This window comes from Lathyrus oleraceus, chromosome 2 (assembly GCF_024323335.1).
Source record: "Lathyrus oleraceus cultivar Zhongwan6 chromosome 2, CAAS_Psat_ZW6_1.0, whole genome shotgun sequence".
NCBI lineage: Eukaryota > Viridiplantae > Streptophyta > Magnoliopsida > Fabales > Fabaceae > Lathyrus > Lathyrus oleraceus.
In genome coordinates this window covers 441,931,817-441,945,930 of record NC_066580.1, presented here as the reverse complement: position 1 = coordinate 441,945,930, position 14,114 = coordinate 441,931,817, and the positions used below count along the sequence as shown (strand labels likewise).

Genomic DNA, 14,114 nt, shown 5'->3' with positions numbered 1-14,114 from the left:
CGTCTCAAAGCGTTTGGTCTCCAGAGCATGTCGCTTATCCTGATTTTCCATCTTTGCTTTGAGCTCCTGATTAGCTGCCTGAAACCGAGCAACACTTCTCTCCAATTCAGCTTTCTCTGCAAGCAACTGATCTCTGGCCCTCTTCATCTCGAGGAATTCCTCCATGCTGACAGAAGCACTTGGACCCTCAATCATAGGACACACAAGATCACCCCCCGGAAATGGTAGAAATGTAGACTCAATCCTCTTCCGCAACCAATCCTCAAATAGTGGAAAATACCGGCAGTTGACTTTGCCATAAGGAACCTTACCCCTCCTCTGGATATCTCGCCATTCGTCCAATACCTGCCTCAGCTTGGTCTGGTTACCATCAATCGGGAAATAGAAGGACTCCTGAATCTCTCGCCCGAGAGGAGGACCCTCTATAGCAAACCCCATCTGTCTCCGGAGAAGCATCGGGTTGTAATTAATGCAACCCTGAACTCCCACCAAAGGCACATTAGGTAAACTCCCACAACTGCATATGAAGTCCTGACCAGCTAAACCATTATGAGTCCAAGCAATGTCATCAGCCCGCAGACCCATCAATCGGAAGGACCACTTGACACTAGGGTCAATCTGAACAAAAGCACCTCGGGAAGGCAAATACCCCATGAACCATCTAAAGAGCAACTGAGAGCAGCATCTGACCAGACCCCCACGCCTCTTCTCATTCCTGTTATGCACTGAATAATAGACATCTCCAATCAGGGTAGGAATAGGGTTTTTCTGCATAAACAATCTGATAGCATTATAGTCCACAAAATTCTTCTGGTTAGGAAACAGCACAATCCCATAAATGCTCACAGCAATCAGAGCACAGACCGTCTTCCAGTTACCCACAGCAGCATGTTCCTTGGCATTGGCCTCCAAGAAACTCAAATGAAACCCGGGTAGCTTTCCTTTTTCCTTCAAACCTTCCTTGACCATTTCCGGACTCAAATAAAGAGCACGTGAAATTCCAAGGACATCTGGCTCTGCTCTGGTGACATGAAAAGGAATCTGATCACGGATCTGAATACCCAGGATGCTGACATAATCCTCCATCAGAGGTCCCAACAGATAGTCTGGAAATACGAAGCACTTCAACCCAGGGTCATAGAACTGAAGAAGAGTGTGGATGGCGCTCCTGTCGCAGTCAGTGAGTCTGAAAACCATCTTCAGAATACCGCCGTATGACTCTCTAAACATTCCCACATGGTCAGGAGTAATCAATGCTATCATATCCTTGAGCACACCAATCTCTGGATCAAAGAAACTGTAAGCAATGTTGTTCTTCAAACCGGTCCTCATATTGGAGCAGAAAATCTCTCAACCAGAATCTCGATCAAAAGTGTCCCTGCATATGGGTAAACATGGGTTAGATGCAATTAATGCAAAATGTAATGATGCTGATGAATGAATGCAATGCGTTGCCATCCTCCAAGCCATCTGATCATTTGCACTGAATCTGGGCTCTGAACTGATCATAACCATCTGAGGAATGTACAATCCCAATTCTGACCCACGGGTTCCGAAATAAACGGAAGACAGATACATCATCATCACCATCATCACCAAACCATATCCGAGTAGACACATCACCCTTATCTGAATCGGCCCGGGGAATCCGAAATAAACGGATCCCCACTGATAAAATATCTCGGCCCGGGGAATCCGAAATAAACGGATCCCCACTGATAAGTCACGGACAGCACTCCGGCGTCACGGCAATACATGACCATAAATCCGACTTATAATCATGTCTCTGAATCACAGATCAAAAGTCACCATCTGAAGGCTATCTGAACAAACATCTGACAGAACAACCCTCCCCTCACAGGTAAGTTCTAATCAAGTCATCCTAAGGCGGATAATGGTCTCGACAATCGGGCAAAGATACTCAATGGGTTTGCCCTTTCGGGTGTGCCATTGTAGCTCCCTTAAGATCGTCTAAACCAAAAAATCCGGGAAAAGATCGGTCACCAGAGTCAACAACTCAAATGGAGTGACTCAAACAAAGCGGAATATCCACAGAGATGAGCACTATCAAGTGAGCCTCGTCCGGCTTGTGGCACATCACGCCGCCAGGCACATGTTGACTTAACATGAAAGAGGCAACGTGAGACCACACTAGTCCTAGGTGTATACTCGGGCCTGGGTTTTAGCCCCACTCAGAACACCCACCCCACACAACAGAACCACCTGCAGAGGACAGCAACAACATGATAGTATGATGCATGCAAACATTTAATGCAAATATATACACACTGGTTAGAATAATAAATGCAATAAATAATACAAAATAAGCAACCCAAACCAATCCTAAAACGCTAGGAGAGACTCGCTTAGGGACGATGGACCAGCATAGGTCTACATCAATATATCCCCAGCAGAGTCGCCAGCTGTCGCATCCTGCGAAAAATCAACCGGCGAGCCTAAAAATAAAAACACACAGAGCCGCCACTAAACGTTATTTATCCCAAGATAGGGAAAGGAAACGCTCAGAGAAACCTGGAAAGACATGGTCTCGCGACCAGAGAGAAAAGGTTCGGGAGTCGGTTACGCGAGGGGAAGGTATTAGCACCCCTCACGTCCTAGGTACTCCTAGGGATCCACGTTCTAGAAAGATAAGGTTGCTAAACATCACACACACACACAGGGAACGCAGGTGGGGTTAAGAGAAACGGGCTCGATAAGGCGTCGCACCTTATGCCTACATATCTTGTCTGGAACAAGAATCAGAGCCACTGTAGTTCGGCTTACGCACGCCAAACAACACAAAACAACACAAACATGCAAGGGTGGCAAACATGGAGCCCGACAACCACTGGATGGAATTACGTCGGCATCCGAACCAAAACGCACTCAAAGGGGCAAACGTGGAGCCCGACTGCCAATCACTGGGCTTACGTCGGCATCCGAGCCAAAACACAATCAGATAACAAGTAAACACACGCAAAAAAAGAAAAAGGTTGCCCGGAGTGGTCTCGCACGACCACCTGCCTACATACCTCGTCTGGCACGAGGATCAGGGCGATGTAGTTCCCCTAAACAGGGGAGAAACTCTCTCCTAACCAGAAACAGAGGGAAAAACACGACACTAGGGAGCTGAGACTCGAGCCTAATGTTGGCATGCAAAGTTAACCCTAAGTTCGGTTTTCTATCCTACTTGCATAAGCAAACTAACCTAACCAGGAAAGAAGCTAGCACACAAGCATACAATCATATATCATCAAATGAGAACAGGTATCTCAAACAAGCATGTCAATCAGATATCCACATAACACGCACTATAGCCAAACAAGGGGGCTCAATCAATCAGGTTTGACTGCCTAAGCAATCGTCTGTACAGGCTGTGTTTGCTCTTAACCTTGCCATTACGAGGCTAAGGTGAAGCAGATGAAAGGATGAAGTGAGGATCAGACCTCACAGCTCATATCTCTAACCAGGGAGAGCTGACAAATGAGCATGGGTCCAGAATAGGGGAACCCTTCTATACTCGATGACTCTGACACAACAGATCTTGGGCTTTTGATCTCAATGCTACAACCATGTAATGGGAGCAAGGAGAAGACTCAACTGAATAGTGGGGGACAGGTTGCTTGCCCCTACCTTCCACCAATTGCCTTACTTGAAGGACTTTTCCTGCTTGGGCTTAAAAATAAACATACACAAGCATTGCCTCTTAAGGAGGACTTCAGACAATTTGCCCGGCCCGGTAACAGCCGGGTCTCCAGACTACATGAAGTAAGAAGGTTATACCTCAAATGCAAGTTGCTTAAGCAAAGCAAAGCAATGGTTCACAAGGAACTGAGCAACTAAAGTACCTCTTGAAGAGCAGTCCCTAAATGTGCACGATCCAAGGCTTTGAATGATCCAAATCAACTCCTGAGATGATAACTTGAAGCTTTATGTGTGAATTGAAGCTTGAAACGAACTAGATCTTGATTAATTTTCCACTTCCATCTTCATGAGTTTGCTTGAAATGTACACAAATTTTGCTCGAATTTGATGATCCAATGCTTGATTCTGCATCCACTACACTCAATAAACCAGAATATGGAAGAAAAATGCTATGCTATGTGGAGAATTTTCAAGTTTTGATTGAGAGAAAATTTGGAGGGAAAAAGTTTCAAGATCCAAAAATGGTGAAAAAATGATTAACCTCCCCAATTCTGTTATGATTAGAGTATATATATGCTCTACTAATCACTCTCTAATCACACTTAAGCCAAATGTTAATGAAATGAATGAATTAGGGAGTGTTTTGGCAAATTGAGTTTTCACCCTATGCATGAAAATGCATGGTGAATAGTGCATGAATTTTCCTTCAAATTTACTCAAAAAATATGTTTTGAAGCAAGTTTCAAATGATGTTTGTAAGCCAATGCAAGTGAAATTATGTGTAAACCATGAATATTTCTCAAAACCACTTTTTCCCTCCACTTTTTAAAATTAAATCACTTGAAAAATGGACTTTTTACGTGATGAGTTTTCATGAAATGTGATGATGGATTATGATAGTACATGTCAAATGGAGTTTGCTCAAAAAAAGAACCACATGAATTGGCCTTGTGAGTCAAGAGTTATGCCACTTTGAAATTCAACTTTTTTGTGCTTAGATCAATCCATAACTTGCCAACCACAAATGAGAAATTCATGTTCTTGGACTTTTTGGAAAGGTGAGAGCAAGATCTACAACTTTCATGTTGGACAAATTTTCATTTGAAGCTTCCTTGGACACGTGGCTTTGAAGTCCAAAACTTTCCATTTTTGGAAACTTCAATTACAAGTCACTTGCTATTTTTGGCAGTTTTTGTCCTGACTTGATTTTCTTCAGTTTTAAGCTTTGAGATGTCATTCAACACTTGTTCCAACATGAATGAAATGTATCCAACTCATTTCCACCTCCAAATCCATCAGATCATGTACAGTTGACCACAGTTGACTTTTTCATCTGACAGATGAATCTGACAATGCACAGATCAATCTGAGCCCCAATCTTCAACTGAAATGGCTCAAGGGTGACACCCTAGCCTCAATAATCATCATATAATCACAAAATGAACCTCATAACCATCAGAAACCTCATCTCCTGATCCAGCCCTGATTGGCCCAATGCAGCTGATTAGGGTTGACCAGTGGTCAAAACCCTAATCTCAAGGAATCTTCTTCAACCACTTGATGACATCCAACCCTGATGATGATGATGTACCACTTCAATCAACATGAGGACCAATACCCTTGGGAATCATGCAACCCTAATTCACAGCCCAATCCTCAGATGGCCAATGATCAATCAGTAAAACCCTAGCTTGCACTTGACTTCCTCCTCTTCTGATCAAGACTTGGGAAGATGGCTTGCATAATGTAACCACATGATATGCAACATGAAATGCCTAATGTCCTAAAATGAAATGCAAATATGTTAATGCTAGTCCCAAGAGAGGAGGGCAAATTTTGAGGTGTTACACACACACTTAGGAACACCATCATGACGAAACGTTAAAGTGGATCCTCAGATTCCTATTTCGAGGCTTGATCACCCTACTTGATGAATGGCGCACTTCATTGGATCATATTTGATCGTTTGCAAATGTCTATGACTTGACAGGAACATATTCTTAATTGTCTTATGGTGAATTGATAAATATATCTTCCTTATCATCTGACGGTGAAAATTTCAGTGACGAGCGTGCTTCCGTAGAAGAGTATGTATGTTTTCACATTGATTGGTATTATTTGACTAGGACCTTCATTCCAACTTGACATGTAAAAATTTCTTGTTTGTTTGTTGTGCAACATAAGCTTGTTCGAGTTTTGGTTGCAGAATCCTCTCAGAATTTTGAATAGATGATCAGTTATGCTTATTACGATATATCTGAATAAGTTATACAACATTTGTTCTTGCTTTCATAGCAATCAAATTCAATGAGAAAGTGTATTTAAAATTGAATTTGTGTTGCATCTAAAGTAAATGAATGATATTAGTGTAAATATGTGTTATGATGTCTATTCCAAAGCTGTTACAAAAATATTAGATAAGTTTTAGTCATTGTATATGATTAAATTCTTAACTCATAAATTGGTATGGATTAGTAATAATATACCGGGAGTAAGACATTCATTTTGAAATATTTATTTTTGACAAATAAATTATTCATTTGAAATATACCGGAAGTACTAATTAAATAAAAATCAATTTATTTTATATGAATTTTTATTGAATCAAACAAGTATCAATACAAAGTGCTTAATTAATCATGATAAGTGTTGATAAACACTATTAATGCCATAACTAAATTTGATCAATATTATTAAACGTGTTATATATTCTATCAATTTCTATTCAAAATTAAATTAAATAAGTGCTAATTTATTTCAAATAACCACATTCAAATTTACAAAAACAAAATTACCTCTTAGATAATAAAGAGTTGCATACAAGAAATTATAAACAACAAAATTGATTGAAAAAGAATAAGAACTATAAAAATAGAATTTGCATTAAATAGGTTATATTAAAGGATCCGATTATCTAATCGAAGTTTACTACAATGTGTTGAAAATATTCTTATCATGATTACAACGCATTGTCATGAATTTTAATCAGATAATCACAACAACCTATAGAGAGAGACATGGTAAACGAATGATTAAATCTAAAAAAAAATAGTAATGTCATTAAAGCTTAATTAAATTCAAAGTTTGTAAAAAAAATATTTTCTCAAACCCACAATCAATGAATAATTTATTTGAAATAAAAAGTGTTTCAAAATTAATTATTCATTTTAAATTTTAATGTTTATTTTTCAATTCTATCATATAATTAATATTATTTTTATCATTTTTAATATTTAATAAGGATATATCTTTCTCTCAATTTATTTTTTTAATATATATAAAATGATCAATTGGAACATTTATTATGGGGACGAAAGAATTAAAAAATAAGTACTTCTTCCGGTCTTATTTATAAGCAAAAAAATTCTAATTTTTTTGGTCTTAAATATAAGTAAATGTCAAAAAATTTATGTATATTTAATGCCTTTATTCCAAAATATCTCTGCATTAATTACTTAAATTTGTCGAAACCAATTTAATTGAGAGCATTCTAGTAATTATATTATCTCTTTCACATAAAATCAAAAAAATTAAATTTATTTAATTATATTTTTTAATAAACGTGATTTTTTTTTTCTTATAAATCAGACCGGAGTAGTGTTAAAAAATTCAATAAAAAAATTATAAATAACATAGCTAGGTTGGTGAAGAGCTAGGCGAAATTTGAAGAGCCATTGGAGAGCTAAGAGGAGAGAGGACATTCATTCCTACTATTTCCTAATAATTATAGTAGTACAGTATGTGGTAACTATTTCCAACGTAGGTTCAAACTTCAAAATATATACTCTCCTACTTTGCACAGTCTAATTCTATTCTCTTTTCATTTCTCTACTTTAACGGACCTGTTTCTTGCCCTATTTATTTTTATGCAATTTCTTACTCCTATCCTTCTGTCATTTACACATAGCACCATAAAATCCTCAGAGAGAAGATATGCATAAATAAAGCTGTATCTCTATACTACTATACCACAAAATAATAATAACACACTTGTCAGTTCCTTAACACCACACCACACACCAACATAACTTCAATGGCCCCACTTCAATCTCTATATTATTTTTATTTTTTACAAGTTAAATTTATATAATTGAAATAAGAGATAATAATAAATTTTAAAAAAAAATAAAAAAAATTATTATTAGTTATTAATAATATAAAATAATTTATATTATAGAACAAATTTTTTTTCTAAAATAACTTACAATAATAAACGGAGAGAGGATTATGACATGATTAAAACTTAGCATATTTACGTTTTAATATTTCAAAACCATAAATAATATTTCAATATTAAAAAAAATAGTAGTGCAAAATAGCATTAATATTAAGGTAATAAAAAATAAATACTATATGCATAATTTACAAGTATTTTCTAGTAACAAGAAAACAAAATATATAATATAAACAAATGATACGACTAAACAATAAAAATAAAATGATTACTAAAGTTTAATTTACATGAAAAACTAATTTGCTGCAATATGGTTTTTCTCCTCCAGTGCAAAGATTAGTGCAAGGAGGGATTGCTTGAAAAAAAAATTGGGAAGCATGATATAAAGGTATGTACGATAATAATTTAAAATCTTTGTTTTTCTTGAATTCCTTTAGATCTTCAATAGGAAGTTTGAGAGGTCTATTAAGATCAAGTTAAAATGACACTCTATGTTTAATTATTGTTTAAATTTTAAAATAAAATTTATCTTAAGTTCAATCTTTCGATCGGTTCGAGAGTTGGTTTTGCTGGTTTTATTTCTTGTTTTTTGGTTTGAATTTTAATTTTCAGTTAAGACGATTTTTAGAATAAAATAAATCGGATGTGTACAATTTCTAGTTCAATTGCTTAAATCAAATGATCGACTCGAGTCTGTTCTTATTAACCTTGATTAATCATTATTATTTTATTAAAAGAAATAAAGGTTATACGGATATAGCAGACAAATGGGCAACAAGTTGCGCCACTACTCCTTTTTGAATGACAAATCAATCATCTAAAAAACTAGATTCATTGTTCTAGGAAATACAACATTGTTATGCATGAGCCTTTACACTCTATATAAAGGATTCACTACTTCTGGTGCTAGAAAATCAAAAATGTCAAAAGCAAATGATATGAAAACATGTTGATTGTTGGAACACGCTTTATCATGCTTGGCCACTTTAATTGAAGCGACTTTGAGAGCTGATTGTCCCATAGTAAAATCTTCAGTCCTTAGTCGCCCCAATGGAAAAACTCCAGTAAAGTCTACACATGCATGTTTCCCTCCTACCCCCGTACACCAGAACATCTACTGGCCTAAATGTCGATCTCCCCTCTTATAGGTCATTAAAAAAATTCACAGATGTCTCTTTCTTCACAATACCCCAGCACGCCGAAATATATCAAATAAGACATCCCTAACAAAATCATGTTGGTATTTGAATCATAGAAGCTCCTTACAATGAATGGTGTGTTCCTCAAAACAATTTAAGCACGCCTTGCGGAAAAGAGAAAAAACCTAATCACCAAAAAATAAAGGAATCATAAGTCGGAATTTAAGGATTGTACGGTACTCTATCGGGGACATATGTTTACCTAAACCATCAACAGGTATATCAAGGAGAAAATCTTGAGCATGTGTTACTTGTAAATAACCAAAAACTGTTTTCTGTCTTGTGGTCATGTCAAACTTTACATCCATGCCCTAAACACATTTGCTAGTAAAACTACTAAGATCAAAATCTAGAATCGCAACACTAAGACCATCCAAAACTCTATCGAAATCAAAGTCCATATCATATATCCCAGTGTCTTTTAATATATGATATTGTAACACCCAAGATTGGGTCCTAGAAACGACAAATGCTAATGAGGCAGCCTCTACTGTCGAGTACAGACTCAATCCCCCAACTCTAATAGGTAAAGAAGTCACCCACCATTGAAGGTCCTTAAAGAAATGACATCCACCAACCATGATGTCTTCAACTACCCATTGCAACTCTTTATCAAATCAAATAGTTGATTTCTCCATATGATTAGGTTGACACATTCTAAGGCCAAAAAAGAGTTTGGCAAAACTCATGCTAGATCGAAGTAGAAAAAGCCCACTTTAAGGGTCCCTTAGTTGTGACAGAAGATGCATCAGCTCAACAACTTTGGTCGCTCTCTTCATGGAAAATTCTCGATAAAGCATTCATCTCGACTAACAGACCTTCTAAGCAGCTTTATCCCCAACATCGGTCTTGCAATGTCCAAAGGAAACAACTCCCCATAAAGTTCACTACCATCACATGATAGCCAAACGATCTCAGTTTTATAAATATTCAATTCGAGACTTAATCTTGACTGATCTACCGGATGATGTCAAGGGCTTTAGTCACCTTATATGAATCCCATATGATGCTCTCATCTTCAAGATACCAAGCAAAAGAAGCTTACATGTGTCTCTAATTTGATGAATAATTGGGTGTAACACAAGTGCAAAAAAGAGTGGCCATAACGGGTCGCCTTGTTACACTCCAATGACTGACATAATATGCACATCCCCAAGGTATACCATTTTGTTCTGACCATAGAGATACTCAACCGACAAAGAAATAAATGGGAAACTCACTCTCACCTCTTGAAGTATGGATGATCGATCTACTTGGTTGAAAGCATTCATGAAATCTACCGTGAGCATAATCAAAGACTCATCTTCATATCGTTTTCCCAACACCCTGTAGGCACTGTTTAAAATGGCCTAAGCACCACTGATACCTTGACCCCAAATTAAAAGCATTGAGATATCATGCCACATCCTTACCAAACTCTTTCATCGCAACCTTGGATACCAATTGCCTCCAAATAGAACCCATAACTATTGATCATGTCCCACCATCAGACATTAATAATGGCGTCAAGGGCGCGGACATAACAAACTCTTCAAAACTCATTGGGCATCTCCCTCTCAGCCATAGGTTAACAACTAAAGTGACTGCACCTAAGAGATCTATAGATACATCAGAATCTTCTCCACATAATCGTCTAACAAATTTTGTGCTCGTAACCTATCTCTACCACTTGAAGTCCCCTTGGGAAATGATTTAATACACCAGAAGATAGTATCAACTTCAGTCACTAAAGGAGATTTAGAGAACAAGGTGGTCAGCATGGAGGGGGAGTGTTTACCTCCAAAACCTTCATAATATGTGCATTATAGGGGGATACACCGGATGACCCCAACACTTTCACGGTCGTGGTAAAGTGACCATCTGCAATCTTACGAAGGCATTGTTTGCCGTTGGAGCTCACCTTTGCATCTTCCTCCACAATAAAAACTCCCTCATGCCCCAACTTATCTTGCTCATAGTTGTTCAACACCCTATCAACCAACTTGACAAAACCATCTACATCTCTCCTCCAAATACCTAAACACTCCAAAATATGATGAACTACTGTTCTTGATTAATATGAATCTCTGTATTTCATTCAGTTAGAAGAACAACATCATATATTCAATTTCACACCCAATCCTTCGTTAAAAAAATATGTCATTAATGCGTCACTGATTCATAGAAAACGATGGAGTACTGTTCTTTATGCAGCTCATTGCACTAGTTACAAGCCAAATATGATTACTACAACTACTTGAGTGAGTTCATGGATAATGTATTACTTATGCATCATTAAACTTTTACTAACATTCCATCATCATCACTTTTTTAGTTTTATTGTATATCTTTTTGTAAACCCAATCATTTGACTTAGAACAAATTAATGAAAAGAATGTTTTGTGGACAACAAAATAAGACAACAATAATTATTAATAATAGTAGTAATAATTAGTCAGTATCACTCAAATTAAGTTACCAACACGACACGTGTCAAGTTAGAAACATCTCTTAACTAAAAACAGAAATAAACTAACTACATTAACTTTTCACATTCATTAATTAACCTTAATAACTTACATACCCTAAACTCATTATATATATAGCATATATAATTAATAAGCAAATTAAGCTTAATCTTCAAATCTTCAAATCTTCAAACTAAGCATATTCAATTAGCATAATCTGGTGATCTACGAGTGTAAGAGTTGAGGCTAAGTTCCAAGGAAGTAGTACGAGAACCATTGATGAAACCATGATCTTCACCTTGATACCAACCATGACCAGCACCATAGTTAGATGAGTTTGACTTGAGGTTACAGTATCCACCATGAATGTCTTCACCATGCATAGGAAATAAAGGGAGCGTTTCAATTTCAGGTGAACCATTTTCATATTCTTGTTCTTGTTCCTCTTCCATGATTTCATCATTCGCTCTTATTTTTTCAAATAAATTAGCATATGCTGAAGAATATGGATCAACATGATGATGAGGATGATGACCAATCCATCCTAAGTGGTTGTTCATGGTGCTTCCAACTTGACTACTGCTACATCCAGCTGATATTGTACACTCCTAAGAAATTAAATGGTTCAAGATTTTGCAGAAGAAAAAAATATATGTGACATGTCTAAAGCTATAAACCTAAGAGTAGAGTTTTGATAATCTGTAAAAGTAGTAACTAGTGAAAGTGAAATCTTGTTGGTGACTTTTTTAGATTATGAGGTTCTTAATTCTTATTATGGAAGTTTAATGGATTGTTGCTGCTTTTGGTTATCAAATAAGAGATCATGACTATGAATCTATATGATCACTTGTTTGTGTTTTCTCTCTCTATATAAAGTTTTTCATGTAAAATAAAATCAGAATCTTAGCTTACCCTAAAACTCTTCTCCATAGGCACAGATCCATAACCTATAGCAACCATCTCAGCAGAAGAACATGAAGCAGAAGAAAGCCCTATAATAAAAACACACAGAAAAACACAAAAATGAATATTTATAGTATTTAATGAAATTTTTTATTTTTTTTGGCTCAAAAAGGAAACTATACCAGAAGATGAAATGTTGTAATTGGAATGGTTGGTGTGAAGAATGGATTGTTGTTGTTGTTGTTGTTCATGATCAGGTTTCCAATTAGCAGAAGCAATAGAGATATTATTTGGAGGTCTTTGAATGATGGGAAGAACATTAACATCAGAAGTGAACCTTTTCTTCTGTCTTTCTCTAGCTTTATGATTTTGAAACCAATAAAACACATTTTTTCCTTCAATCTTACCGTACTGTCTCAACCTAGCAGAGATCCTCTGAATCTGTTCAGCACTTGGAGATCTAATTCCATTGTTGTAGTAAAGATCCTTCAATATTCTTATCTGGTCTGTTGTTGGTGTCCACCTTGTACTACTTTGTCTGCTCATAAAACCACTCCCTTTTCCACTACTGCCACCTCCACCATTTTCCTGATCATTTTGTTGCTGTTGTTGAGGTTGTTCCATCTTGTTGTTGGACTGAAAACAAGAAGAAAACAAAGACAAAAAAACAAAAGAAAAGAGGGTAGGTGAGTGAGTAGTGAGTACTACTACTACTACTATTACTTACTAGTAGTATTACTACTGCATGAAATGTATTGGTGTAGGTTATAATTACATAGTAGCATATATATAATATATAATGATAGAGAGAGCATGCACTATGCACATGGTACATGGAGTGATAAAGAGAGAAAATCAGAAAAGATATCTGGGAGAGAAGGACTGAAGTTGACAGAGAGGTGTTCATAAAAAGGGAAGGGACAAAAGAGAGCTTAGAAAGTGACCAGGAATTTACTTGGATCAAAAGGTATTGTCATTTATCATTTATCAGATATACTATATACTATATTATAAAATGTGTTTAATTAAACTATTAAATTTGAGAAAAAGGGTATGTATGTAATGTAATGTTTGTATGAAATGATATGATATATTGAAAGGAAAGAAAAAAGTAGATGTTACTGAATGAATGAAGGAATGAATGGTAATAGAAGAATGATGCTAGTGTGATTTGGGAGTTCAATAGGTTCTTCTTTTGATGGAGAAAATCAGACATGGCCCCTACATGAATATATTATTTTTCTATAGCTACTAAGATATTCTTGTACTAGAGAATTAAAAAAGTGAAGGGTATAAATGTATTTGTGACTATGAACTTTGTATATGAATCTCATATGGGTCCCAATATTAGGGTTTTTTTTACAAATATTCTAAAGTTGTATCAGAAAGTATAGCTTTTTGAATTGTACTTTTGAAGCAGTGGTGGAATTGATGATATATGCTTGAGTTTGATGAGCAAAGAAGACTACATATTGTGGTTTTGTATGGTACAAAATTTCTAAATATGTGACAGAGATTTTTGAATTATATACACTTTCTTGAGTTTTCAGAGAATAGGTTTTTCTCAAAATATCTAAATAATTATTGTATCTGCAAAAACTTGATTATGATCAGTACAGGGAAATGACCAAAAACAGAAAAAATAAAATGCAAAATAAGCTATTTTTAGTTATACGTTCCTTTCAATATTATTGTTTATTATCAAAATTCATTTTGTTCTAATTATTTGATTTTTCTTTCTCTCTG

The 14,114-nt window shown here is 36.0% G+C and overlaps 1 protein-coding gene across 1 annotated transcript; it reads right to left on the bottom strand.

Moving 5' to 3' along the window:
- Positions 1 to 11,533: 11,533 nt before the first annotated feature.
- Positions 11,534 to 13,180, bottom strand: LOC127121515 (protein WUSCHEL). The gene is made up of 3 exons (XM_051051997.1): positions 12,551 to 13,180; positions 12,378 to 12,457; positions 11,534 to 12,073 (listed from the first exon to the last, which is right to left on the bottom strand). Exons 1-3 carry the CDS (start codon positions 12,990 to 12,992, stop codon positions 11,669 to 11,671), a joined length of 927 nt encoding a protein of 308 aa, XP_050907954.1. The 5' UTR covers positions 12,993 to 13,180; the 3' UTR covers positions 11,534 to 11,668.
- Positions 13,181 to 14,114: the final 934 nt, after the last annotated feature.